Source organism: Salvelinus alpinus, chromosome 34, assembly GCF_045679555.1.
Source record: "Salvelinus alpinus chromosome 34, SLU_Salpinus.1, whole genome shotgun sequence".
Taxonomy (NCBI): Eukaryota; Metazoa; Chordata; class Actinopteri; order Salmoniformes; family Salmonidae; genus Salvelinus; species Salvelinus alpinus.
Window position 1 is genome coordinate 2,288,971 of NC_092119.1, and position 25,713 is coordinate 2,314,683.

At 44.9% G+C, this 25,713-nt stretch overlaps 1 protein-coding gene across 1 annotated transcript in view; it reads right to left on the reverse strand.

Moving 5' to 3' along the window:
- Positions 1 to 10,509: 10,509 nt before the first annotated feature.
- LOC139563838 (RNA polymerase-associated protein RTF1 homolog) overlaps positions 10,510 to 25,713 on the reverse strand; it is a 28,847-nt gene continuing 13,643 nt past the window's right edge. The window contains exons 12-17 of the mRNA XM_071382778.1: positions 22,024 to 22,101; positions 21,403 to 21,524; positions 19,879 to 19,936; positions 19,584 to 19,658; positions 17,458 to 17,680; positions 10,510 to 10,940 (exon numbers count right to left, since the gene is read on the reverse strand). Coding sequence (XP_071238879.1) covers positions 10,834 to 10,940; positions 17,458 to 17,680; positions 19,584 to 19,658; positions 19,879 to 19,936; positions 21,403 to 21,524; positions 22,024 to 22,101 — 663 coding nt within the window. The 3' untranslated portion in view covers positions 10,510 to 10,833. The remainder of the gene's footprint in view (positions 10,941 to 17,457; positions 17,681 to 19,583; positions 19,659 to 19,878; positions 19,937 to 21,402; positions 21,525 to 22,023; positions 22,102 to 25,713) is intronic.

Here is a 25,713-nt window from a genome sequence, read left to right on the forward strand (position 1 = left end):
ATAATTCTATCCTCCTGATTCCTGCTTACAAGCAAAAATGAAAGCAGGAAGCACCAGTGACTAGATCAATAAAAAAGTGGTCAGAGGAAGCAGATGCTACGCTACAGGACTGTTTTGCTAGCACAGACTGGAATATGTTCAGGGTATTCCTCCGATGGCATTGAGGAGTACTCCACATCAGTCATTGGCTTCATCAATAAGTGCATTGATGACGTCGTCCCCACAGTGACTGTACGTACATACCCCAACCAGAAGCCATGGATTACAAGCAGCATCTGCACTGAGCTAAAGGCTAGAGCTGCCGCTTTCAAGGAGTGGGACTCTAACCCGCTATGCCCTCCGACGAACCATCAAACAGGCAAAGCGTCAATACAGGACTAAGATCAAATCGTACTACACCGGCTCTGACGCTCGTTGGATGTGGCAGGGCTTGCAAACCAATACAGACTGCAAAGGGAAGCACAGCCGAGAGCTGCCCAGTGACACAAGCCTACCAGATGAGCTAAACTACTTCTATGCTCGCTTTGAGGCAAATAACACTGAAACATGCATGAGAGTACCAGCTGTTCCAGAAGACTGTGTGATCACACTCTCCGCAGCCGATGTGAGTAAGACCTTGAAGCAGGTCAACATTCACAAGGCCGAAGGGCCAGACGGATTACCAGGACGTGCACTGTGAGCATGCACTGACCAACTGGCAAGTGTCTTCACTGACATTTTTAACCTCTCCCTGTCCCAAGTCTGTAATACCAACATGTTTTAAGCAGACCACCATAGTCCCTGTGCCCAAGAAATCTAAGGTAACCTGCCTAAAAGACTACCGACCCGTAGTACTCACGTCTGTAGCCATGAAGTGCTTTGAAAGGCTGGTCAAGGCTCACATCAACACCATCATCCCAGAAACCCTAGACCCACTCCAGTTTGCATATCGCCCCAATAGATCCACAGATGATGCAATCGCCATCACATTGCATACTGCCCTATCCCATCTGGACAAGAGGAATATCTATGTAAGAATGCTATTCATTGACTACAGCTCAGCGTTCAACACCATAGTGCCCTCAAAGCTCATCAATAAGCTCAGGTCCCTGGGACTAAACACCTCCCTCTGCAACTGGATCCTGGACTTCCTGACGGGCCGCCCCCAGGTGGTAAGGGTAGGCAACAACACATCCGCCACACTGATTCTCAACACAGGGGCCCCTCAGGGGAGCGTGCTCAGTCCCCTCCTGTACTCCCTGTTCACTCATGACTGCACGGCCAGGCACGAGTCCAACACCATCATTCAATTTGCTGATGACACAACAGTGGTAGGCCAGATCACCGACGCCGTTTGGGCTAATCACCACCCTTCCGATCAAGCTGTACTATACTGCGTTGGTAATAAGGCATTATTTCTTCCACCGAACGGGAAAACCCTCTGTGTGAGCATCTGAAATTAGATTAGAATCAAACGAGCCGGATCAAAATACAGATGTTATTAGCAACTTCTGGGGTAGCTAGCTAACTTAGCTAGCTAACTTTAGCTTGGTAACGTTACCTAGCTAGCACCAATGTAACCTGCCTGAAAACAATGACCAGTAGAATCTGCAGTAATTTTCAGTATTCTTAGTAATGATTCCATGTGAGTAAGTATTAGCTTATTGCTGGACTCTGAAACCACTGTGAATTGAGCCACATTTATTGTATCAGTCAACCTACTATGTGTATTGAACACTGTTCCAGAGGAAATACAATACAACTTGGATGTTTTGGATCCTGATAACTCTGAGTAGGACGTTGGGGGGAAAAAGCACTTGGGTACTGAGTAGACCAGGGCTCTCCAACCCTCTTCCTGGAGAGCTACCATTCTGTAGGTTTTCACTCCAACCCTTATCTAGCGGCACCTGATTCTAATAATTAGTTGTTTGATAAGCTGAACCAGGTTAGTTACAACTGGGGTTGCAGCGACAACCTACAGGATGGTAGCTCTCCAGGAACAAGGTTGGAGACCCCTGGAGTAGACTGATACCCCATTTCATTGATCCCCAATCCTTGGGTAAGGCTGTACAGTGCAATGTCAATGTCAACATGCACAATAGGCAGATTGGGGTGATGATTTTCCACATTCAAAGTCCTACAATAATCAAATAAAATTGTATTGGTCACATACACATATTTAGCATATGTTAATGAGGGTGTAGCGAAATGCTTGTAAATAAGGGCTATGACGATAATAACTATGACGCTAGTAATTATTAAACTCTTCACCAGTTGTGTTCTGTTACCGAGTAGACTGATACCCCCATTTCATTGCTCCACATTCCAACACTCTAACCTTGTTTAACATTATCTCGTCTAAATATGGCATGATTCCACCAATTGTAACCTTCTGTATCACTTTCGAATAGGGACTTTTATTTTGAAGGCGACAGGCAAATTCCACTATTGTAGCTACCTTCACAACACATAACACGGTCCGGTCAAACCATTCTAGCCAGATGAAGCTAGCTGGCTGCTTATAACGTTCGTTTTATGGCAACAGGGTTAAGAAGCTGGCTAGCTAGTTATTTCAATAGGAGAACAACAAGTGGCTACCTAATATACCACGCTAATGTTCTCTGAATGACCGGTTGCCACTCTGTCACTGAGTAGACTGATATACCATGTCATTGATCTACAGTCCATAGGTAAGGCTGTACAGTGAAATAAGGATGCCCCTAATGCAATTCTAAAGTCTAATACATCCAGTGAGATTTCAACAGATTTGTGAAATTAACAAAATATTGTTCTTTGTTGAATTTCTGGTAGAACATTCCAACCTCGTTTAGCATGATTTATTCCCAGTGGCAACCGGTCGTTCAGGGCAGGTGGCAACCGGTCGTTCAGGGCAGGTGGCAACCGGTCATTAAGGGCAGGTGGCAACCGGTCGTTCAGGGCAGGTGGCAACCGGTCATTAAGGGCAGGTGGCAACCGGTCGTCCAGGGCAGGTGGGGCTCTTTAAGACCCAATTGTTTGGCAAAAAAATTATATCTATATTTTTTGTTTGCCTGTTTTGCGAGTCATTTTGGCATTATTACATGTCACATATCAGTTTGCAAACAATGTAAAAAAATATATATCATTGAGTTAATAAAGCCTCATACAAACATGGTCTCTTTTGCTTTCTTGAGTAAGGCAGCTCCAAAATGCAGGTCTTTCAGCCTAGCTGAAGTGTTGTGCTGTGATTGGCTCAGTGTTCTGTCACTCATGGGAACACTACGTCACCGCCAAGTCTAAGGGTAGAGCTAGAAAATTCAAGCCCCTTGGGTGCTGCCATAGCATTACATTAGAAGTGCCCATCCAAGAAGGCTCAAAGTCATTGGTCACAAATAAAATGACGTCAAATCACGTTTATATGTACAGTACCTTTGATTGGTCTGATCATGGTCAACATCATACTTTCAAAATCTTAGCTAGCAGTCATCATCATGAATCAAGTCGACAATCTCCTGTGAAAATTATTTTTAATCCTTGTCATATGAAGAGAAATAAATGAAGAGAAATTATAGATAAAACGTATCGGTGCTCATCGGCCGTTGGACATAAACATGACACAACAAGTTGGAAATCGCAAATTCAACAATGAGTGGTTTGGAATCAGTGGCTAACTGCATTATCATTAGCCTGCTATTCAGTGGAGTGGCTGTGTGGTCCCAAGTCTAAGATTAAGGGTCTCTTTACCTAGTTTAAAATGATAAACATTCAGCATTGGCCATGTTGTCAATGAGGCGTCATTTGTGCCGTGCTCAAAACAACTGTTCTGACTTTAGTGAGTTCAAGACAACTGGGAACTCGGGGGAAAAACGAGCTACAACTGGGAAAATAAATGTTGAACTTTGATCCAACTCGGAATTGTAAATCTGGAACTCGGGCCTCTTTCTAGAGGTCCGACCTGAAGATCACTGACGTCATCATGATTCAACCTTTATGTTTTCAGAGTTCCCAGTTGTCTTGAAAGCACCATAAATCCAGAGAATGCCAGACTTTGATGACAAAGTTTGATGACAAAATTTGTGCCACGAAGGACCGCCGCGCCACAAAGGGGGCATATTAACAGACATTGAAAGCTCTTACAATATTCATAGATTACATTTCTCAAAAGGAAGTTAAATGCTACATGTGTACCACCAAATCAGAACAGTAGGTGAAATTAGGAGGGGTAAATAGACCAAATTATTAGGGTGAGGCACATGTGCTATTAACAGTTTACCACACAACATACACTTAGTATTACTTTCTTAGCTACAGTATACATATCTCCTTGGCATATTACATAATCTATCCAGCAGCATACAATACATTTTTGGACTCACCTGGTGGTGCTGTACTCACTTGAACAGGAACGGTTCTGACTTGGTGTACAGGGAGAACACTGTAAGAATGGCCCATGCTCTGAATTCTGTCACTGTACATTTCAAAAGTGCTGAACAAATAGTTATATATTTTTTTATTTCACCTTTATTTAACCAGGTAGGCCAGTTGAGAACAAGTTCTCATTTACAACTGCGACCTGGCCAAGATAAAGCAAAGCAGTGCGACAAAAACAACAACACAGAGTTACACATGGAATAAACAAAGGTACAGTCAATAACACAATAGAAACATCTATTTACAGTGTGTGCAAATGTAGTAAGATTAGGGAGGTAAGGCAATAAGTAGGCCATAGTGACAAAATAATTACAATTTAGCATTAACACTGGAGTGATAGATGTGCAGATGATGATGTGCAAGTAGAGATACTGGGATGCAAAAGAGCAAAAATAAATAACAATATGGGGATGAGGTAGTTGGGTGTGCTATTTCAGATGGGCTGTGTACAGGTGCAGTGATCGGTAAGCTGCTCAGATAGCTGATGCTTAAAGTTAGAGAGGGAGATATGAGTCTCCAGCTTCAGTGATTTTTGCAATTCGTTCCAGTCATTGGCAGCAGAAAACTGGAAGGAAAGGTGGCCAAAGGGGGAATTGGCTTTGGGGGTGACCAGTGAAATATACCTGCTGGAGCTCGTGCTACGGGTGGGTGCTGCTATGGTGACCAGTGAGCTGAGATACGGCGGTGCTTTACCTAGCAAAGACTTATAGATGACCTGGAGCCAGTGGGTTTGGCGACGAATATGAAGCGAGGACCAGCCAACGAGAGCATACAGGTCGCAGTGGTGGGTAGTATATGGGGCTTTGGTGACAAAACGGATGGCACTGTGATAGACTACATCCAATTTGCTGAGTAGAGTGTTGGAGGCTATTTTGTAAATGACATCGCCGAAGTCAAGGATCAGTAGGATAGTCAGTTTTATGAGGGTATGTTTAGCAGCATGAGTGAAGGAGGCTTTGTTGCGAAATAGGAAGCCGATTCTAGATGTATTTTTGGATTGGAGATGCTTAATGTGAGTCTGGAAGGAGAGTTTACAGTCTAACCAGACACCTAGGTATTTGTAATTGTCCACATATTCTAAATCAGAACCGTCCAGAGTAGTAATGCTAGTCGGGCGGGCGGGTGCGAGCAGCGATCGGTTGAAGAGCATGTATTTAGTATTGGCCACGGACCTCCTAGCTCGCTCATTAATGTCTTAATCGAAATTACGGATTGCCTCTAATCCGCTTGTCATCCCTTTATGTCATAGTTTGTACATCTCAATTGTCAGTAGAAACCACATTTGTTTAAGCAAGTCAGCCATATCAGCTATGTTCTTTTAAAAGGCAGTAAATGAGGCTGAATGAACTGTTTCACTGCCAGACAAGGCTCAGCTGATAGCCAGGTGTAGCAGTGATAAGGTGTAGGGACTCTGCTGTTGGGACTCTGCTGTAGGGACTCTGCTGTTGGGACTCTGCTGTAGGGACTCTGCTGTTGGGACTCTGCTGTTGGGACTCTGCTGCTGGGACTCTGCTGCTGGGACTCTGCTGTTGGGACTCTGCTGTAGGGACTCTGCTGTAGGGACTCTGTTGGGACTCTGCTGTAGGGACTCTGCTGTAGGGACTCTGCTGTAGGGACTCTGCTGTAGGGACTCTGCTGTTGGGACAGCTTTATGTAGGCTTAACAGTGCATAGGCAGCATTTGTCACTGTTATAGTGCAATTCATGTATTGTTTAGTGTCGTGTTGTGGCTTTGCTGGCATGCATCCCACATTGTATTTGTTTTTCCCCACCAAGATTTCCTTGCTAAAATCACCACTGCGTGACCCTAAACATGATGGGATGTTAATTGTTTAATTAACTATAAAAACCACACTTGTGTGGAAGCATCTACAGTGTATCCATAATTTACTGAAGTGTTTCATTTATTTTTGGCAGTTAAATGTACTTCCATGGTTGGTTTCATTGACCCTCCCTTTTAACTGCCCGCAACTGACCCCATTTTCACATACAAATTCTGAGTCTGTTGGAGACGATCAGATTGAACAAAGTGAGGTGTAGAATCACTGATCTACAAACAGAATTCGCTGCCAAATAATATGCTACGTGTGATTAATATTTGCTTGAGCTACGCCTCCACTGGTTTAGGCGATCCCCCACCAAACACTGATTGATTGGAGACATCTTGTGTCAATTAAATAACATTTCCAACAATGTTCTACCTGCAGCAAACATCATGCTGGAAATACAGGTAATAGCAAAGTGCCCAAAAAATATTTAAAACAAAGCATGGCACTAATCCTGGGTCTCAAATATGGCTGAATTGTAGTGTATGTACAGAATATCCGTGTTGTACACTTTTTAAACCACTAGATGGCAGTCGTGATACTACCTCTACTGAAAGTCTACTACACTTATATCATATGATTGAGTGTAGTCTGGCCCAGGAGTGTGAAGGTGAACGGAAAGGCTCTGGAGCAACGAACCGCCCTTGCTGTCTCTGCCTGGTTCCCCTCTCTCCACTGGGATTCTCTGCCTGTAACCCTATTACAGGGGCTGAGTCACTGGCTTACTGGTGCTCTTTCATGCCGTCCCTAGGAGGGGTGCGTCACTTGAGTGGGTTGAGTTACTGACGTGATCTTCCTGTCTGGGTTGGCGCCCCCCCCTTGGTTTGTGCTGTGGTGGAGATCTTTGTGGGCTATACTCGGCCTTGTCTCAGGATGGTAAGTTGGTGGTTGAAGATATCCCTCTAGTGGTGTGGGGGCTGTGCTTTGGCAAAGTGGGTGGGGTTATATCCTTCCTGTTTGGCCCTGTCCGGGGGTATCATCGGATGGGGCCACAGTGTCTCCTGACCCCTCCTGTCTCAGCCTCCAGTATTTATGCTGCAGTAGTTTATGTGTCGGGGGGCTAGGGTCAGTTGGTTATATCTGGAGTACTTCTCCTGTCTTATCCGGTGTCCTGTGTGAATTTAAGTATGCTCTCTCTAATTCTCTCCTCTCTTTCTTTCTCTCTCGGAGGACCTGAGCCCTAGGACCATGCGTCAGGACTACCGGGCATGATGACTCCTTGCTGTCCCCAGTCCACCTGGCCTTGCTGCTGTTCCAGTTTCAACTGTTCTGCCTGCGGCTATGGAACCCTGACCTGTCCACCGGACGTGCTACCTGTCCCAGACCTGCTGTTTTCAACTCTCTAGAGACCGCAGGAGCGGTAGAGATACTCTTAATGATCGGCTATGAAAAGCCAACTGACATTTACTCCTGATTATTATTTGACCATGCTGGTCATTTATGAACATTTGAACATCTTGGCCATGTTCTGTTATAATCTCCACCCGGCACAGCCAGAAGAGGACTGGCCACCCCTCATAGCCTGGTTCCTCTCTAGGTTTCTTCCTAGGTTTTGGCATTTCTAGGGAGTTTTTCCTAGCCACCGTGCTTCTACACCTGCATTGCTTGCTGTTTGGGGTTTTAGGCTGGGTTTCTGTACAGCACTTCGAGATATTAGCTGATGTACGAAGGGCTATATAATTTTTTTTTACTTGATTTATTAAGATACATATCGACTTTCACTACTAGGTTGAGCAGTTAGATACAGAGCCTTCAGAAAGTGTTCACACCTCTTGACTTTTTCCACATTTTGTCGTCAACACATTTTATTATTTGTTTTCTGTTATTCCATGTCCAATTTTGACACAATAAATGAGAAGTTGATTTCCAATTTTCGTTTTTTCCAAATTCAAAAACGATCTCTCCATTTTGACTCGGAAATCAAAATAACGAAACGTACACGGACCGTACATTGACCATATACAGACCTCAGCCTGATTTGAAATGCAGTCTGATGCAAAGTGTACTGTGTAGCCTATGCAAAGGTTCTGAATTTATATGGCACTGGATTATATATATTAAAAAAATCGAAGCCAAATCAGATGAAGTGATTGTTCCCGATGGAAGACAGTTCAAAAGAAACATGTACTGCCTTGCAGCCAACTACTGCACATAGGAAGTAGGAAGTAACTCCACAAATGTTTTAGTCTTTGGTAGCCTAACTCTGCAGTGAACGCTTCCAACAATGAGAAATGAAATGTCAATATGACTGGGTGGGGCCAGCAGCAGTGTAGGATGATATTATTCAAGTATAAATTGAACGATCATTGGTCAGTTACAATCAGATCGCTGTGTGACGTTATGCGGCAGGTAAAAACTACATCACAACCCAAACAGGCTGAAATTCCAGATTTTTTTCCCTTCAAAACATTTTTTACACAATAAGGGCATTGTCATAATTTTCACAATTTTGTGTGTCATTTCAAACTTTCAATTGTGTAGAAGTATAAAAAAAAATCGAATCTAATTTGACTTCACTGCCCCTTTAATAAAAACAATTGTCTGTCATGACTGTAAACAAATCTTCCTTTCACAATTTAAGATTTGCTAAACAAATAGGGCTCCCCGAGTGGCGCAGCAGTCTAAGGTACTGCATCTCAGTGCAAGAGGCATCACTACAGTCCCTGGTTCAAATCCAGGCTATCACATCCGGCCGTGGTTGGGAGTCCCATAGGGCGGTGCACAATTGGCCCAGCGTTGTCCGGGTTTTGCCGGGGTAGGCCGTCATTGTAAATAAGAATTTGTTCTTGACTTGCCTAGTTAAATACATGTATTTTTTAAAACAGCATCCCTGGTTAGCTACTGGAGCTACTCTACCCGTGATTTCAAAGAAATGTTTGATAAGGCACGAAAATGAAAATTCACAATATGTTACATTGTGAAAGACTGTGTTTCAAACTGTTTTCTTGAAGTGATTTGTAGCCATCTTCTCCATCTGTGGGTTTCCATTAGATAGCACAGGCACAAAGTCAAAATGACTATATCGAAAAAATGTAGGAAAATAAAAATGAGCTTTTTGGTGTTAATTTAAGATTGGCAGTGTGGTTTTAAGATGATAAATTGTATAAATAGGGTTATGACTTTGTGACTGTGGTAACTAGTGATGTCCCCATCTGTGCATGAGTACCTCTGATTTAGTTTCCAGAAAACATGTGACATCGTAAAATGTTGTGTATTCGTGCACCCAAATTCAGGAGGGGACTGAAGCGTGGATGGCTTGTGACTGCAGTAATTTGGGAGTTCCTACAACATGCACAAAATAAAATAAACAACTTTACAGACAGAACGTTTTGTGAATACTGGGATGGGATGGATATCTGTAAAAAATTACCATAGATTAAAAATCACTCATGGGGATAGTTCCAACACCCAAAGGTATCTCAACCACTGGTAATGGGGAGAGAAAGACAAAACACAAAGAGAACACAGATGTTACGAAACAGTGCCTCTCTTTATTCTGCCGCACTGCAAATTGGTATTATTTACATGGCATGCCACATCAATACAGGAACTGACTAAAGGACACAATCGATAACACTTAGAATCTGCTCTGGAAAAGAGAGACAAGGGTACCAAAAAAAATAAGATATTAAAAAGAAAATAAACAATTCTCTCTGTGATCCATGTAAATTCATTTTTTTTTGTAGACTTTACAAAGTGCTGTCCAGTAGCTAGGCAGATAACGAGCCAGCCCTGCTGTCTGAGAGAAAGAGGACGGGTCAGCTGGAGAACGTGACAGGTGGTACTGCCCTCTTAGGTCAGGGGAAAACCTAAATCATGTATGAAGAAAATACAGTCCGTGTCTGATGACAGGGGAAAAAAAATCAAGATTGTACCCCAATAAATGTTGACAGTCCCAATAACCTCAAATCATGTCACGGTAAGAATCCACAACCACTATGTCCTTGCAAAAGAACTGGACACCAAAAGAGTGAACTTCAGATCCGTATGAGGGAGAACCAACGTTAGATTTATTTATAAAAACTTAGAAATTACAAAAGAAAAATAACACAATTCCAAGTACGATTTTTACCACATAATAATGAGAAGAAAGTAAAGGTGGACAATTGTCTTCTAAGAGAGAACCTTTGAGAGAGAAAAAAAAAGTTGTCTTCTCTTAATTAATATTTCCTATCGGTTTAAGGTGGACAGCCTCTCTCTCTCTCTCACACACACACACACACACACACACACACACACACACACACACACACACACACACACACACACACACACACACACACACACACACACACACACACACACACACACACACACACACACCTCTCTCACACACACTCAAGGATACGGTCATATCTCTCACACTCACTCACTCTCTCTCTTCCCTTAAACACACACATCTCTCTCACACACACACACATCTCTCACACACACACACACCTCTCACACACACACACACAGCTCTCTCGCACACATCCCTCAAACACACACACACATCCCTCAAACACACACACTGGTGCCCTGGGGCGAATGGCCAACCAACATGCAGGTGGTTCTGACTGACTGAGGTTTTAGGCCAATTGATCATTAGTTGAAGCCCCTCTTCTTCCTGTAGTTCTTTAGATCAAGCCCCTCCTCTTCTTGTAGTCCTCCAGGTTGAGAGACCTACGTGGAGCGCCGTCCTTCACTGCCAGGGTGTTGGCGCTCACTGACAGAGACTTGGCTTCTGAAACACACCGGAGGAACAACATTAGTCTGACATCTGTTGTTATCGGTGTAGGTGCCCCTAGACGCCGACCTTGAGTGAGATTAGCATTTCCCTCACAAATGGTTAAGGTTAGGACTCGTGGAGGGGAAGCTGATCCATTAGCTGGTAATAGCCGGCCTTTGGCCTATAAAAAAGCAGATAAATAAAATTGCCAATTATCAAGATTTTTTTGCCGAAATAAGTCTTTTTAGACTATGAATTGATGTAAATACATTTGACCAGTCATGCTTATCGGTCTATAGGTTTATTTAGCATAATTTATTGGAATTAATTGGCGCACGTGTATATTCGTTAAGCATCTTATTTATTACATGCGCACAGCATACAGATACAGAGACTTCTGGCAGACAGTACGAAAGCTGCTGCTACAGGCAGGCTGGGTAATCAGCGGAGGAGACACGGGCTGTGGATGAGGATGACAGAGACTTCTGGGAGACCGTGTGAGAGCTGCCGCTACAGGTCAAACAGCTTGTTGTTCGTTGCTGCTATAGTGAAACGTGCTTTTAAAGTCCAATCATTGCCCAATGTTGTAACGAGAGCCCACGAGTGAGGTCACACACCCTCCAGGCAAAGATGTCATTTTGTTGTTGACAAAATGCCCCTTCAGTTACGAACGTTGGAGAACAGATTTCCCCCTACGTACCACATTCCAGGCCAGAGTAAGTGTCCGGTTATTGACAGCGCTTCCTAAAGCTATGAATGACAAAGGAACAAATGCTCGCCGGCAAGCAACAATGGGGTGAAAAAAAAAAGGGGGGGGCGGGGTGTAGCTTACAAAACACCCCTCTCCCTTTCCCCCTTTTACAACAGTGCCAGAGAGACAAAGAACAGACACTTTCTGCAGAGCAGCAGACCATCTTTACGATCTTAATGTGTTACCCGGGACTACCAACTAGACTTCCGGGTACCATAGATGTGGATTCCAAGAAGGGGGGGGGGGTTATGATATTCCTTTTAATAAGAAGGAAAAGTAACATCAATTGCGGCAGTGACATTTCAACACGTTTCTGAACAATGTATGGAACTTTGAAAGGACTCATGACATGTTGGTATAACCTGGAAGCATACTGTGATATTTAAAATGTCTTAAAAAACTAAAAAGGGGGTATAATGTGTATTTGCTGTAACATGAAGTATCTGTATTTTACTCAAGGCATGTTTAGAACCTACAAGCTATGCATTTCATCATCCTAGGGACTGCTGAACTGTGTTCTGTACAGCAGAAACATACTGTGGACCCTTTATGAAGAAATCTCTCATTCATCTCAAATGGACATAACTGTGCTGAATTCTCAGAATGAACGGAGTGGTTCCGTGACACCCTGCCTTATCAGCCCCGCCCTCAGTGAGTATCCCTGTAATTACAGGACTTGTTAACCAGACAGGTAGATAAAGTTCATTTGCGGTGTGGCCACGCCAGTTTGAACAAAAATGATCCTGCGGAATGAACTGGTTGCTCATTCAAGACTAACTGACTGAGTTCACAATCCATCCCGGGATCAGAGGAATAATTCACTGCAGGGAAAAGGTGTAAGACTTTACTTTCCTGGACTGAGAGAAAAATAAGTGGGTTTATCTCCTTCGGCTGTGAGCTACTTCGGGGTCTGCTGGCCTCAGCATTACTGACAATAGACTTGGACAACAAACCTTTTTCCCACACAAACGGAATCCAACTGGGCAGGCAACACCGACATACAAGTAATTTACCTATTGCATTTTTAATTTCCTCTGAAAGTGGTGCGGTGTGTGTAAAGTGGTGGAAATCATTGAGTATTAGGCTTGGGCAGTATCCAGATTATTATATCTTCATACCATCCTTCTCTCATCCCGGGATTTACAGTATTACCAACATAGGACACAAGGGGGCGCTAAAATCCCAAGAAAATCCCATTTGGCCTCTTACCAGAATTCGAAGAAAATTTGCACAAACTAATAGCAAAATCACATAGACGCTGTTAGCTAAAAGCTAACGAGTGAAAACTAACAAACTAATTACAGCTCCCACTGTATTATTTACAAACAAACACGCGACTGGCTGGGGAATTACGGTAAGATTCATAATGTGACTGGCTCAACTGTTCTGGGGAACAACGGTAAGATTCATAATGTGACTGGCTCAACTGTTCTGGGGAACAACGGTAAGATTCATAATGTGACTGGCTCAACTGTTCTGGGGAACAACGGTAAGATTCATAATGTGACTGGCTCAACTGTTCTGGGGAACAACGGTAAGATTCATAATGTGACTGGCTCAACTGTTCTGGGGAACAACGGTAAGATTCATAATGTGACTGGCTCAACTGTTCTGGGGAATTACGGTAAGATTCATAATGTGACTGGCTCAACTGTTCTGGGGAACAACGGTAAGATTCATAATGTGACTGGCTCAACTGTTCTGGGGAACAACGGTAAGATTCATAATGTGACTGGCTCAACTGTTCTGGGGAACAACGGTAAGATTCATAATGTGACTGGCTCAACTGTTCTGGGGAACAACGGTAAGATTCATAATGTGACTGGCTCAACTGTTCTGGGGAATTACGGTAAGATTCATAATGTGACTGGCTCAACTGTTCTGGGGAACAACGGTAAGATTCATAATGTGACTGGCTCAACTGTTCTGGGGAACAACGGTAAGATTCATAATGTAACAATGTGACAGTTGAAATGTAGAATCTGCTTTGTCTCCTAACGTATTGAAGTTGACTGCAGGTATTAACTTAAAAAGCAGCTACAAATATTCAAATTTGTTCAACTTCAAATAAATAGTTTTGACATTATTGAAAAACCTGTGACTTTTTCCAAATACCCCAGAATAAGTTATACTGCCCAAGCCTATTGAGTATGTTAAGACTGCAGGTCTAATTTACAAACCAATAATCAATACTGTCCCGGCACTGTCCACATCCGATGCAAATTGGTAGCCTTCATGTCTATTCCTGGTTAGTTTCAGTGTTGTGAAAGCCGATGTTGACATGATCTCATTCATTGAAAGAGAAAATGTGAGAGAATTACGTCATTAATAACTACAGATACAGTTAATTCAAGGGTTTCTCTATATCCAACCCTTAAAATGGTGCCCTCTTCGATTCATTTGGATACGATAACCAAATTAATGAAATCTATGAATTATTCCAGTAATTAACCAGTAAAATTATCTTGAATATTAACTAGCCAAAAGTCAAAACTGCAACAATTCTAAATCTGATCGCATGTTAAAAAAACGTTTTGATGGCCACGATTAAAAATAGGTATTTGAAGCTCACTTCCCATTCGCCTGTACTGAAAGAAACAGAAGGCAGACTTCCTCAGCGTGTCACCACTAATTAATGAGTTGGAGACATTTTGAAAACAAATACTTAATATAGTTTGAAACCTGAACGTTTTGCTACATTGTGAGGCATGTTTTACCTTGCTTCAAAAGGAGCCCGAATCTGACCATAGAAACATGGAGGCAGTTCTTTTATAAAAGACTTGCCCATCCAGGCGGTGACAACCGGCCGTGATCGGGAGTCCCATAGGGCGGCGCACAATTGGCCCCAGCGTCGTCCGGGTTTGGCCGGTGTAGGCCGTCATTGTAAATAAGAATTTGTTCTTAACTGACTTGCCTAGTTAAATAAAAAGGTTCAATTATATATACAGTATCCTAATTCTCTCATGTTGCATTTGCGGTGTGTTTTTAACAATGGTGTTTTCCCGCTAATTGAGTCACGGAACTAACATTCAAGCGTAGCCTACTGTCTTGTGCACATTGCTGCACTTATAATGTGAATAAATAATTGCTTATACACATTTTAAGCTATAAAACGTTCTGATCTGCCTAACTGCTTTTTAAAAATGTTTATTTATAATGTTTATGTAGCCTAGACCTATTGGTTGTATGAATTTGGGATCTATATCGTCCCACCACTGTCCCGGAGTCTGTTTGGTATAGGCCATTTCTTTCTCCACAAGCTGACCAATAGAATAGGTCAACGTCTCTACAATGGGGGGGATAATAGATGGACATAGGCTAGTGATTTTGATGTTTGTTACTCGTCTTGTTGGCTAGGAGGAAGAGTACACTTTGGAAAGTTAGTGTGACATCTTCATAGTGTGTATCGGAATTTCATGTTCTGTTAAAATGAATTACAATAATGTCAATGTGATTTCTGTCATTCTGAGCACCGTGGGTGGACGTCCCTAATCAGGTTAATCATTCTGAGCACCGTGGGTGGACGTCCCTAATCAGGTTAATCATTCTGAGCACCGTGGGTGGACGCCCCTAATCAGGTTAATCATTCTGAGCACCGTGGGTGGACGCCCCTAATCAGGTTAATCATTCTGAGCACCGTGGGTGGACGTCCCTAATCAGGTTAATCATTCTGAGCACCGTGGGTGGACGTCCCTAATCAGGTTAATCATTCTGAGCACCGTGGGTGGACGCCCCTAATCAGGTTAATCATTCTGAGCACCGTGGGTGGACGCCCCTAATCAGGTTAATCATTCTGAGCACCGTGGGTGGACGCCCCTAATCAGGTTAATCATTCTGAGCACCGTGGGTGGACGCCCCTAATCAGGTTAATCATTCTGAGCACCGTGGGTGGACGTCCCTAATCAGGTTAATCATTCTGAGCACCGTGGGTGGACGTCCCTAATCAGGTTAATCATTCTGAGCACCGTGGGTGGACGTCCCTAATCAGGTTAATCATTCTGAGCACCGTGGGTGGACGCCCCTAATCAGGTTAATCATTCTGAGCACCGTGGGTGGACGCCCCTAATCAGGTTAATCATTCTGAGCACCGTGGGTGGACGCCCCTAATCAGGTTAATCATTCTGAGCACCGTGGGTGGACGCCCCTAATCAGGTTAATCATTCTGAGCACCGTGGGTGGACGTCCCTAATCAGGTTAATCATTCTGAGCACCGTGGGTGGACGTCCCTAATCAGGTTAATCATTCTGAGCACCGTGGGTGGACGCCCTAATCAGGTTAATCATTCTGAGCACCGTGGGTGGACGCCCTAATCAGGTTAATCATTCTGAGCACCGTGGGTGGACGTCCCTAATCAGGTTAATCATTCTGAGCACCGTGGGTGGACGCCCCTAATCAGGTTAATCATTCTGAGCACCGTGGGTGGACGCCCCTAATCAGGTTAATCATTCTGAGCACCGTGGGTGGACGTCCCTAATCTGGTTAATCATTCTGAGCACCGTGGGTGGACGTCCCTAATCAGGTTAATCATTCTGAGCACAGTGGGTGGACGTCCCTAATCAGGTTAATCATTCTGAGCACCGTGGGTGGACGTCCCTAATCAGGTTAATCATTCTGAGCACAGTGGGTGGACGTCCCTAATCAGGTTAATCATTCTGAGCACCGTGGGTGGACGTCCCTAATCAGGTTAATCATTCTGAGCACCGTGGGTGGACGCCCCTAATCAGGTTAATCATTCTGAGCACCGTGGGTGGACGTCCCTAATCAGGTTAATCATTCTGAGCACCGTGGGTGGACGTCCCTAATCAGGTTAATCATTCTGAGCACCGTGGGTGGACGTCCCTAATCTGGTTATGCACCCAACGCATACGGGTCTAAAATGACGCCGGCGCCACATTTACATACATGAGCCATGTTTAATGGAAACCCCCGATCTGTACCCAGGGGAAACCCCTCATCTGTACCCAGGGGAAACCCCCGATCTGTACCCAGGGGAAACCCCCGATCTGTACCCAGGGGAAACCCCCGATCTGTACCCAGGGGAAACCCCTGACCTGTACCCAGGGGAAACCCCTGACCTGTACCCAGGGGAAACCCCTGACCTGTACCCAGGGGAAACCCCTGACCTGTACCCAGGGGAAACCCCTGACCTGTACCCAGGGGAAACCCCTCATCTGTACCCAGGGGAAACCCCTCATCTGTACCCAGGGGAAACCCCTCATCTGTACCCAGGGGAAACCCCTCATCTGTACCCAGGGGAAACCCCTCATCTGTACCCAGGGGAAACCCCTCATCTGTACCCAGGGGAAACCCCTCATCTGTACCCAGGGGAAACCCCTCATCTGTACCCAGGGGAAACCCCTCATCTGTACCCAGGGGAAACCCCTCATCTGTACCCAGGGGAAACCCCTCATCTGTACCCAGGGGAAACCCCTCATCTGTACCCAGGGGAAACCCCTCATCTGTACCCAGGGGAAACCCCTCATCTGTACCCAGGGGAAACCCCTCATCTGTACCCAGGGGAAACCCCTCATCTGTACCCAGGGGAAACCCCTCATCTGTACCCAGGGGAAACCCCTCATCTGTACCCAGGGGAAACCCCTCATCTGTACCCAGGGGAAACCCCTCATCTGTACCCAGGGGAAACTTCACCCTGGAGAGAGACATACATGAGCCATGTCAAACGGTATCGTTACTGCACATTGAACTACCCTCCTGGAGGCATGGATCGAAACCCACCACTTTGTGCATGTTACATACGCATTAGAAAACTGTCCGTCTCACCTGCATTGGGAACCTGTAGGTCGATCTTGACGTCAAAGTCGTGAACTTTAAAGAGGTCCTCTGATAGGTCGCTGGTGTTCTTAGTCGGGTCGATGACTTTCAGAGCAGCCTGCCCCGCTCCCCTTCCCATCTCAAACTCCAAGTCCATCTCTTTGCCCGACCCTTCTCCGTACTTCTCGTTGAGGTGTTGGAGGATAGCTGCATGGACTGAAGGGTCTCTGGCCTGTGGGAACACAAACACAACATGTCAATACTGCAGACAGACAAGTTATTTCAGAATTTTATACGTGTAGAAAAACCCTTAAAGTTGCTCCAGGATACTTTATCTCAGCACTCAAACCCTCAGCCTGGCTCTGGGACTGAAGAGATACACTTTGTAGCCCTTACTGCTGAGGTTGGCCGGTGATGTCTGGTGAGGACCTGCCTTACAACAGGCCTACAAACCCTCAGTCCAGCCTCTCTCAGCCTATTGCGGACAGTCTGAGCACTGATGGAGGGATTGTGCGTTCCTGGTGTAAAGTTGTTGTTGCCATCCTGTACCTGTCCCGCAGGTGTGATGTTCGGATGTACCGATCCTGTGCAGGTGTTGTTACACGTGGTCTGCCACTGCGAGGACGATCAGCTGTCCGTCCTGTCTCCCTGTAGTGCTGTCTTAGGCGTCTCACAGTACGGACATTGCAATTTATCTCCCTGGCTATATCTGCAGTCCTCATGCCTCCTTGCAGCATGCCTAAGGCAAGTTCACACAGATGAGCAGAGAGCCTGGGCATCTTTCTTTTGGTGTTTTTGAGTCAGTAGAAAGGCCTCTTTAGTGTCCTAAGTTTCCATAACTGTGACCTTAATTGCCTACCGTCTGTAAGCTGTTAGTGTCTTAACGACCGTTCCACAGGTGCATATTCATTAATTGTTTATGGTTCATTAAACTAGCATGAGAAACAGTGTTTAAACCCTTTACAGTGAAGATCTGTGAAGTTATTTGGATTTTTACTAATTATCTTTGAAAAGACAGGCTCCTGAAAAAGGGACGTTTCTTTTTTTGCTTAGTTTATAGTTGTGAGGTCTGGGGTCCGCTCACCAACCAAGAATTCGCAAAAAGGGACAAACAGGAAGTTGAGACTCTGCATGCAGAATTCTGCAAAAATATCCTCTGCGTACAACGTAAAACACCAAATAATGCATGCAGCGCAAAATTAGGCTGATACCCACTAAATTCTACAACCACCTAAAAGGAAGCATTTCCCAAAACTTCCATAACAAAGCCATCACCTACAGAGAGATGAACCTGGAGAAGAGTCCCCTAAGCAAGCTGGTCCTGGGACTCTGTTCACAAACAGACCCCACAGAGCGCCAGGACAGCAACACAATTAGACCCAACCAAATCATGAGAAAACCAAAATATAATGACTTGACATATTGGAAAGAATTTACCAAAAACAGAGCAAACTAGAATGCTATTTGGCCCTAAACAGAGAGTACACAGTGGCAGAATACCTGACCACTGTGACTGACCTAAACTTAAGGAAAGCTTTGACTATACTATGTACAGACTCAGTGAGCATAGCCTTGCTATTGTGAAAGGCCGCCGTAGGCAGACCTGGCTCTCAGGAGAAGACAGGCTATGTGCACACTGTCCACAAAATTAGGTGGAAACTGAGCTGCACTTTCTAACCTCCTGCCCAATGTATGACCATATTAGAGACACATATATAACTCAGATTACACAGACCCATAAAGAATTTGAAAACAAATCCAATCTTGATAAACCTCCATGTCTACTGGGTGAAATACCACAGTGTGACATCACAGCAGCAAGATGTGACCTATTGCCACAAGAAAAGGTCAACCAGTGAAGAACAAACACCATTGTAAATACAACCCATATTTATGTTTATTTATTTTCCCTTTTGTACTTTAACTATTTGCACATCGTTACAAAACGGTACAAAGACAATTATATAACATTTGAAAATGTCTCTATTCTTTTGTAACATTTGTGAGTGTAATGTTACCTGTTCGTTATATATAATCTATTTAATCTATTTCACTTGCTTTGGCAATATAAACATATGTTTCCCATCCCAATAAAGCCCTTCCAGTTGAATGGAGAGAGAAGATCTGAGACTTACGTTAGACACCATGGTTGGTTTGCACTGACGTCTAGTAAACGGGTCCATCTGCAGCTTGGCATTCTGTCCCTCAGCCTGACAGAAATAGTATTTTAAAAAAGACAAAAATAAATTATCACTTTTATTTTTATTCTTTTTAACGGGAAATTTGTTTTGATCGGCTACAGTAGTTCAGGTGTGAGATCTAATGACAGAAAGAGAACTGCAAGTTCAGTGAATCACAAGGCTCATTTGAATTTCCTGCTGCGTAACAGTGATCAAATTAAGATACTACATGTGTAGTACGGATACTTACCACTAGGGCTTTCTCAGACTCAACAATGTTCCAGCTCCGATTCCTCTGGTTGATGTAGCTGGAGAAAACAGATGGACAGGCAGAGATGTTTAAATAGACAGAGAGAGATGCAAAAAGAGATATAGAGAGGGTGAGAGCAAGAAAGAGAGGGGAAGAGAGAGAGAGAAAGACACAGCTGGTAGCGCAGGTATGGGCAACTTCGATCTGAACTCATCAATGGGGCGGGCTGCAGAGGTTCACAGGTCTGTGTACCCACATCCACACACTAGCCTTTGAAAATCCTGCAATTCTACACATTTTGCCATGGGCTGAGAGAAATGTTTTTCATGTGATATCTGAGTGAGAGTGACTAACAAAATTAATGGGGGCCCACGGTCGGTCATTTGACAATATATCTAAGTTTAGATAGCTGGCCCGCTCGACTAACTTTCCAATCTAAAAAATGTTTGCTGACACGAGCTACTTGAGTGACTGTCAGTGACTGGCAACAGACAAACCCCCGCCCACCCCAAAAAACATAAATCTGTATTATTTTGTCTTTTGAAATTGATCCTAAGGACGCCAGGGTTGTGGGTTTGTTTCCCACGGTGCACAAGTATGGGGGAAAAGTATTAAAATGTGTGCACTCACTACTGCAAGTCGCTCTGGATAAGAGCATCTGCTAAATTACTCAAACGTAAAAAAGGTAGAAAAACATTAAGTCACCTGTATACTACCTGTATACTATACTACCTGTATTACTACCTGTATACTACCTGTATACTATACTACCTGTATACTACAGAACAGAATTTTACTGATCAGCAAACTATGCATCAGGTAAAGAACAACGTTATAACAACACCAACTGGTGGGAGGACAGGAGGTGGGGGAGGACAGGCAGGAGGCGGGGGAGGACAGGCAGGAGGCGGGGGAAGGCAGGAGGCGGGGGAGGACAGGCAGGAGGCGGGGGAGGACAGGCAGGAGGCGGGGGAGGACAGGCGGGAGGCGGGGGAGGACAGGCGGGAGGCGGGGGAGGACAGGCGGGAGGCGGGGGAGGACAGGCGGGAGGCGGGGGAGGACAGGCAGGAGGCGGGGGAGGACAGGCAGGGGAGGACAGGCAGGAGGCGGGGGAGGACAGGCAGGAGGCGGGGAGGACAGGCAGGAGGCGGGGGAGGACAGGCAGGAGGCGGGGGAGGACAGGCAGGAGGCGGGGGAGGACAGGCAGGAGGCGGGGGAGGACAGGCAGGAGGCGGGGGAGGACAGGCGGGAGGCGGGGGAGGACAGGCGGGAGGCGGGGGAGGACAGGCGGGAGGCGGGGGAGGACAGGCAGGAGGCGGGGGAGGACAGGCAGGGGAGGACAGGCAGGAGGCGGGGGAGGACAGGCAGGAGGCGGGGGAGGACAGGCAGGAGGCGGGGGAGGACAGGCAGGAGGCGGGGGAGGACAGGCAGGAGGCGGGGGAGGACAGGCAGGAGGCGGGGGAGGACAGGCAGGAGGCGGGGGAGGACAGGCAGGAGGCGGGGGAGGACAGGCGGCGGTCTCACCTGATGGCAGAGATGTTTTTGGTCCTCTGTCTGTCCAGATGCTCGGCCCTCTCCTCCAACTCATTCAGCTGGTCCTGGATCTCTTTGGCTCGGTCTCCTTCTCCACTCTCCTCAGCCATGGCCTGGAGGGGAGAACACACATTATAGCATGTGGATACACCAGTGGGGGCTCCTCAGAGGAGGAAGGGGAGGACCACACACAGTAGCACACAGCAGTAGTACACAAGTATAAACAAGTACACAGTAGTACACACAGTGGTACACACTGCACATAGCAGTACACGCAGTAGTACACAGCAGTACACACAGTAGCATACACAAGTATAAACAAGTACACAGTAGTACACACTTCAAAGTAGTACACACAGCACATAGCAGTACACACAGTAGTACACACCAGTACACACAGCAGTACACACTAGTACACACATCACAAAGTAGTACACACAGCACACAGTAGTACACACAGTAGTACACACAGCAGTACACACAAGTATAAACAAGTACACAGTAGTACACACATCAAAGTAGTACACACAGCACATAGCAGTACACACAGTAGTACACAGCAGTAGTAATGAAAAACAAACTTCCTGGGTTAAGAAACGTTTCTTAACCTACCTTATCTTTGAGTAGTGATGTTTTCTTCATGGCATAGTTGGAAGGCGCCTTTCGGAATCGGTCTTTCTCTTTTACGATCTGCGAATCAACAAATAAACAACATTTACATCTGGGTTGAAATTCAACATTATACACTAGGGGTTTGGGGCAGTATCCAGATTGTTATATCATCATGTACTTTCTGTACCATCTCGGGGTATATGGCATTACCGGAAGTGCACAAAACAAGGGGCACTATTCCCCCCCCCCCCTCCCCAAATAACATTTGTAAATACACATATCTTCTATTCTTTCCCACAAAACAATTTAGGCAACATGGATCTGGATCCAGGAAGGGACAGAATGTCTCTGCTGTAACCAACAAGTTTGATCATAGCTGGAGCCCTGAGCTGGATAGAATGTATTTGACACATCTTAGATTTCTTCTTAGGATTTCTGAGCCACGGGAGGCAGCGGTTTTTATACATATAAAAAATAAATATATAATTTAACGGTATTGAAAATCATACCGTCTCCATTTCTAAATAGCCCTATACGAATAGTATTTCGCCCAAGCCTAGTATACAGCATAATTAATACTTTACAAAATAGGTATGGTGGGAAAATAAGCCTGTACAGATGACAAACAGATAGTTCACTACATAGGGAATAAGGGTGTCACTTGGGACGCACAGATACACTACATCACCAAAAGTATGTGGACAGACACCCCTTGAAATGAACGGATTCGCCTATTTTAGCCACACCGGTCAGCAACGGACGGGCGAGCACACAGCCATGCAATCGCCTGAGACAAACATTGGCAGTAGAATGGCCCGTACTGAGGAGCTCAGTGACTTTCAACGCAGCACCGCCATTGGATGCCACCTTTCCAACAAGTCAGTTCGTCAAATTTCTGCCCTGCTAGAGCTGCCCCGGTCAACTGTAAGTGCTGTTATTGTGAAGTGGAAAAGTCTAGGAGCAACAACGGCTCAGCTGCAAAGTGGTAGGCCACACAGATTCTCAAAGACTGTGGGCTCTCGTTCTCCGTGGCCGACGTGAGGAAGACATTTAAGTGTGTTAAACCTCGCAAGGCTGCTGGCCCAGACAGCATCCCTAGCCCGTCCTCAGAGCATGTGCAGACCAGCTGGCTGGAGTGTTTACGGACATATTTAATCAATCCCTATCCCAATCTGCTGTGCCCACATGCTTCAAGATGGCCACCATTGTTCCTATTTCCTAGAAAGCCAAGGAAACTGAACTATCGCCCCGTAGCACTCACTTCTGTCATCATGAAGTTCGTTGAGAGACTAGTCAAGGATCATATCACCTCCACCTTACCGGTCACACTAGACCTGCTTCAAATTTGCATACCGCCCCAATAGATCCACAGATGATGCAATCGCCATCACATTGCATACTGCCCTATCCCATCTGGACAAGAGGAATATCTATGTAAGAATGCTGTTCATTGACTACAGCTCAGCATTCAACACCATAGTACCCTCCAAGCCCATCATTAAGCTGGAAGCCCTGGGTCTCAACCCCGCCCTGTGCAATTGGGTCCTGGACTTTCTGATGGGCCGCCCCCAGGTGATAAAGGTAGGAAACACCACCTCCACCCCGCTGATCCTCAACACTGGGGCCCCACAAGGGTGCGTTCTCAGCCCTCTCCTGTACTCCCTGTTCACCCATGACTGCGTGGACATGCACGCCTCCAACTCAATCATCAAGTTCGCAGACGACACTACAGTGGTAGGCTTGATTACCAACAACGACGAGACGGCCTACAGGGAGGAGGGGAGAGCCCTGGCGGAGAGGTGCCAGGAAAATAACCTCTCCCTTAACGTCAACAAAACGAAGGAGCTGATCATGGACTTCAGGAAACAGCAGAGGGACCACCCCCCTATCCACATCGACAGGACCGCAGTGGAGAAGGTGAAAAGCTTCAAGTTCTTCGGGGAGCATGCTGTCGTGCTGTATCACCGCCTGGTATGGCAACTGCACCGCCCGCAACCGCAGGGCTCTCCAGAGGGTGGTGCGGTCTGCGCAACGCATCACCAGGGGCAAACTACCTGCCCTCCAGGACACCTACAGCACCCGATGTCACAGGAAGGCCAAAAAGATCATCAAGGACAACAACCACCCGAGCCACTGCCTGTTCACCCTGCTATCATCCAGAAGGTGAGGTCAGTACAGGTGCATCAACTTTGGGACCAAGAGACTAGAGGTCGACCGATTATGATTTTTCAACGCCGATACTGATACCGATTATTGGAGGACCAAAAAAAGCAGATACCAATTAAAATCGGACGATTTTTAAAAATTATTTGTAACAATGACAATTACAATACTATATGAACACTTATTTTAACTTAATATAATACATCAATAAAATCTGTTTAGCCTCAAATAAATAATGAAACATGTTCAATTTGGTTTAAATAATGCAAAAACAAAGTGTTGGAGAAGAAAGTAAAAGTGCAATATGTGCCATGTAAAAAAGCTAACGTTTAAGTTCCTTGCTCAGAACACGAGAACATATGAAAGCTGGTGGTTCCTTTTAACATGAGTCTTCAATATTCCCAGGTAAGAAGTTTTAGGTTAGCTAGGTTACACCAGCCTCATCTCGAGAGTTGATAGGCTTGAAGTCATAAACAGCTCAATGCTTGAAGCATTGCGAAGAGCTGCTGGCAAAACGTATGAAAGTGCTGTTTGAATGAATGCTTACGAGCTCGCTGGTGCCTACCATCGCTCAGTCAGACTGCTCTATCAAATCATAGACTTAATTATAACATAATAACACACAGAAATACGAGCCGTAGGTCATTAAAATGGTCGAATCCGGAAACTATTATTTCGAAAACAAGGCAGTTTTAACCCACTGTTCCTAGGCCGTCATTGAAAATAAGAATGTGTTCTTAACTGACTTGCCTAGTTAAATAAAAGGTGTATAAAAAAAATATTTCAAAAATATATATATAAAAATAAAATAATATATATATTAAATAAAAAAAATCAATAATTAAATCAATAAAAAAATCAATAAAATATATTTTAAAAAATGAATTAAAAAAAAAGAAACGGCTAATCGGTGTCCAAAAATACTGATGTCCGATTGTTATGAAAACTTGCCATTCCGATTAATCAGTCGACCTCTACAAGAGACTGAACCCCCCCCCCCCCCCCCCCCATCTCAAGGCCATCAGACTGTTAAATAGCCATCACTAACCGGCTGCCACCCGGTTACTCAACCCTGCACCTTAGAGGCTGCTGCTCTATATACATAGACATGGAATCACTGGCCACTTTAATAATGGAACACTAGTCACTTTAATAATGGAACACTAGTCACTTTAATAATGTTTACATACTGTTTTACTCATCTCATATGTATATACTGTATTCTATTCTACTGTATTTTAGTCAATGCCACTCTGACATTGCTCGTCCAAATATTTATATGTTTCTTCATTACATTCTTTTACTTTAGATGTGTGTATTGTTGTGAATTACTAGATAGTACTGCACTGTTGGAGCTAGAAACACAAGCAGAGGGCTGAAGCACATCAAAATGAGTCTGTCCTCGGTTGCAACACTCACTACAAAGTACCAAACTTCCTCTGGAAGCAACGTCAGCACAAGAACTGTTCGTCGGGAGCTTCATGAAATGGGTTTCCATGGCCGAGCAGCCGCACACAAGCATAAGGT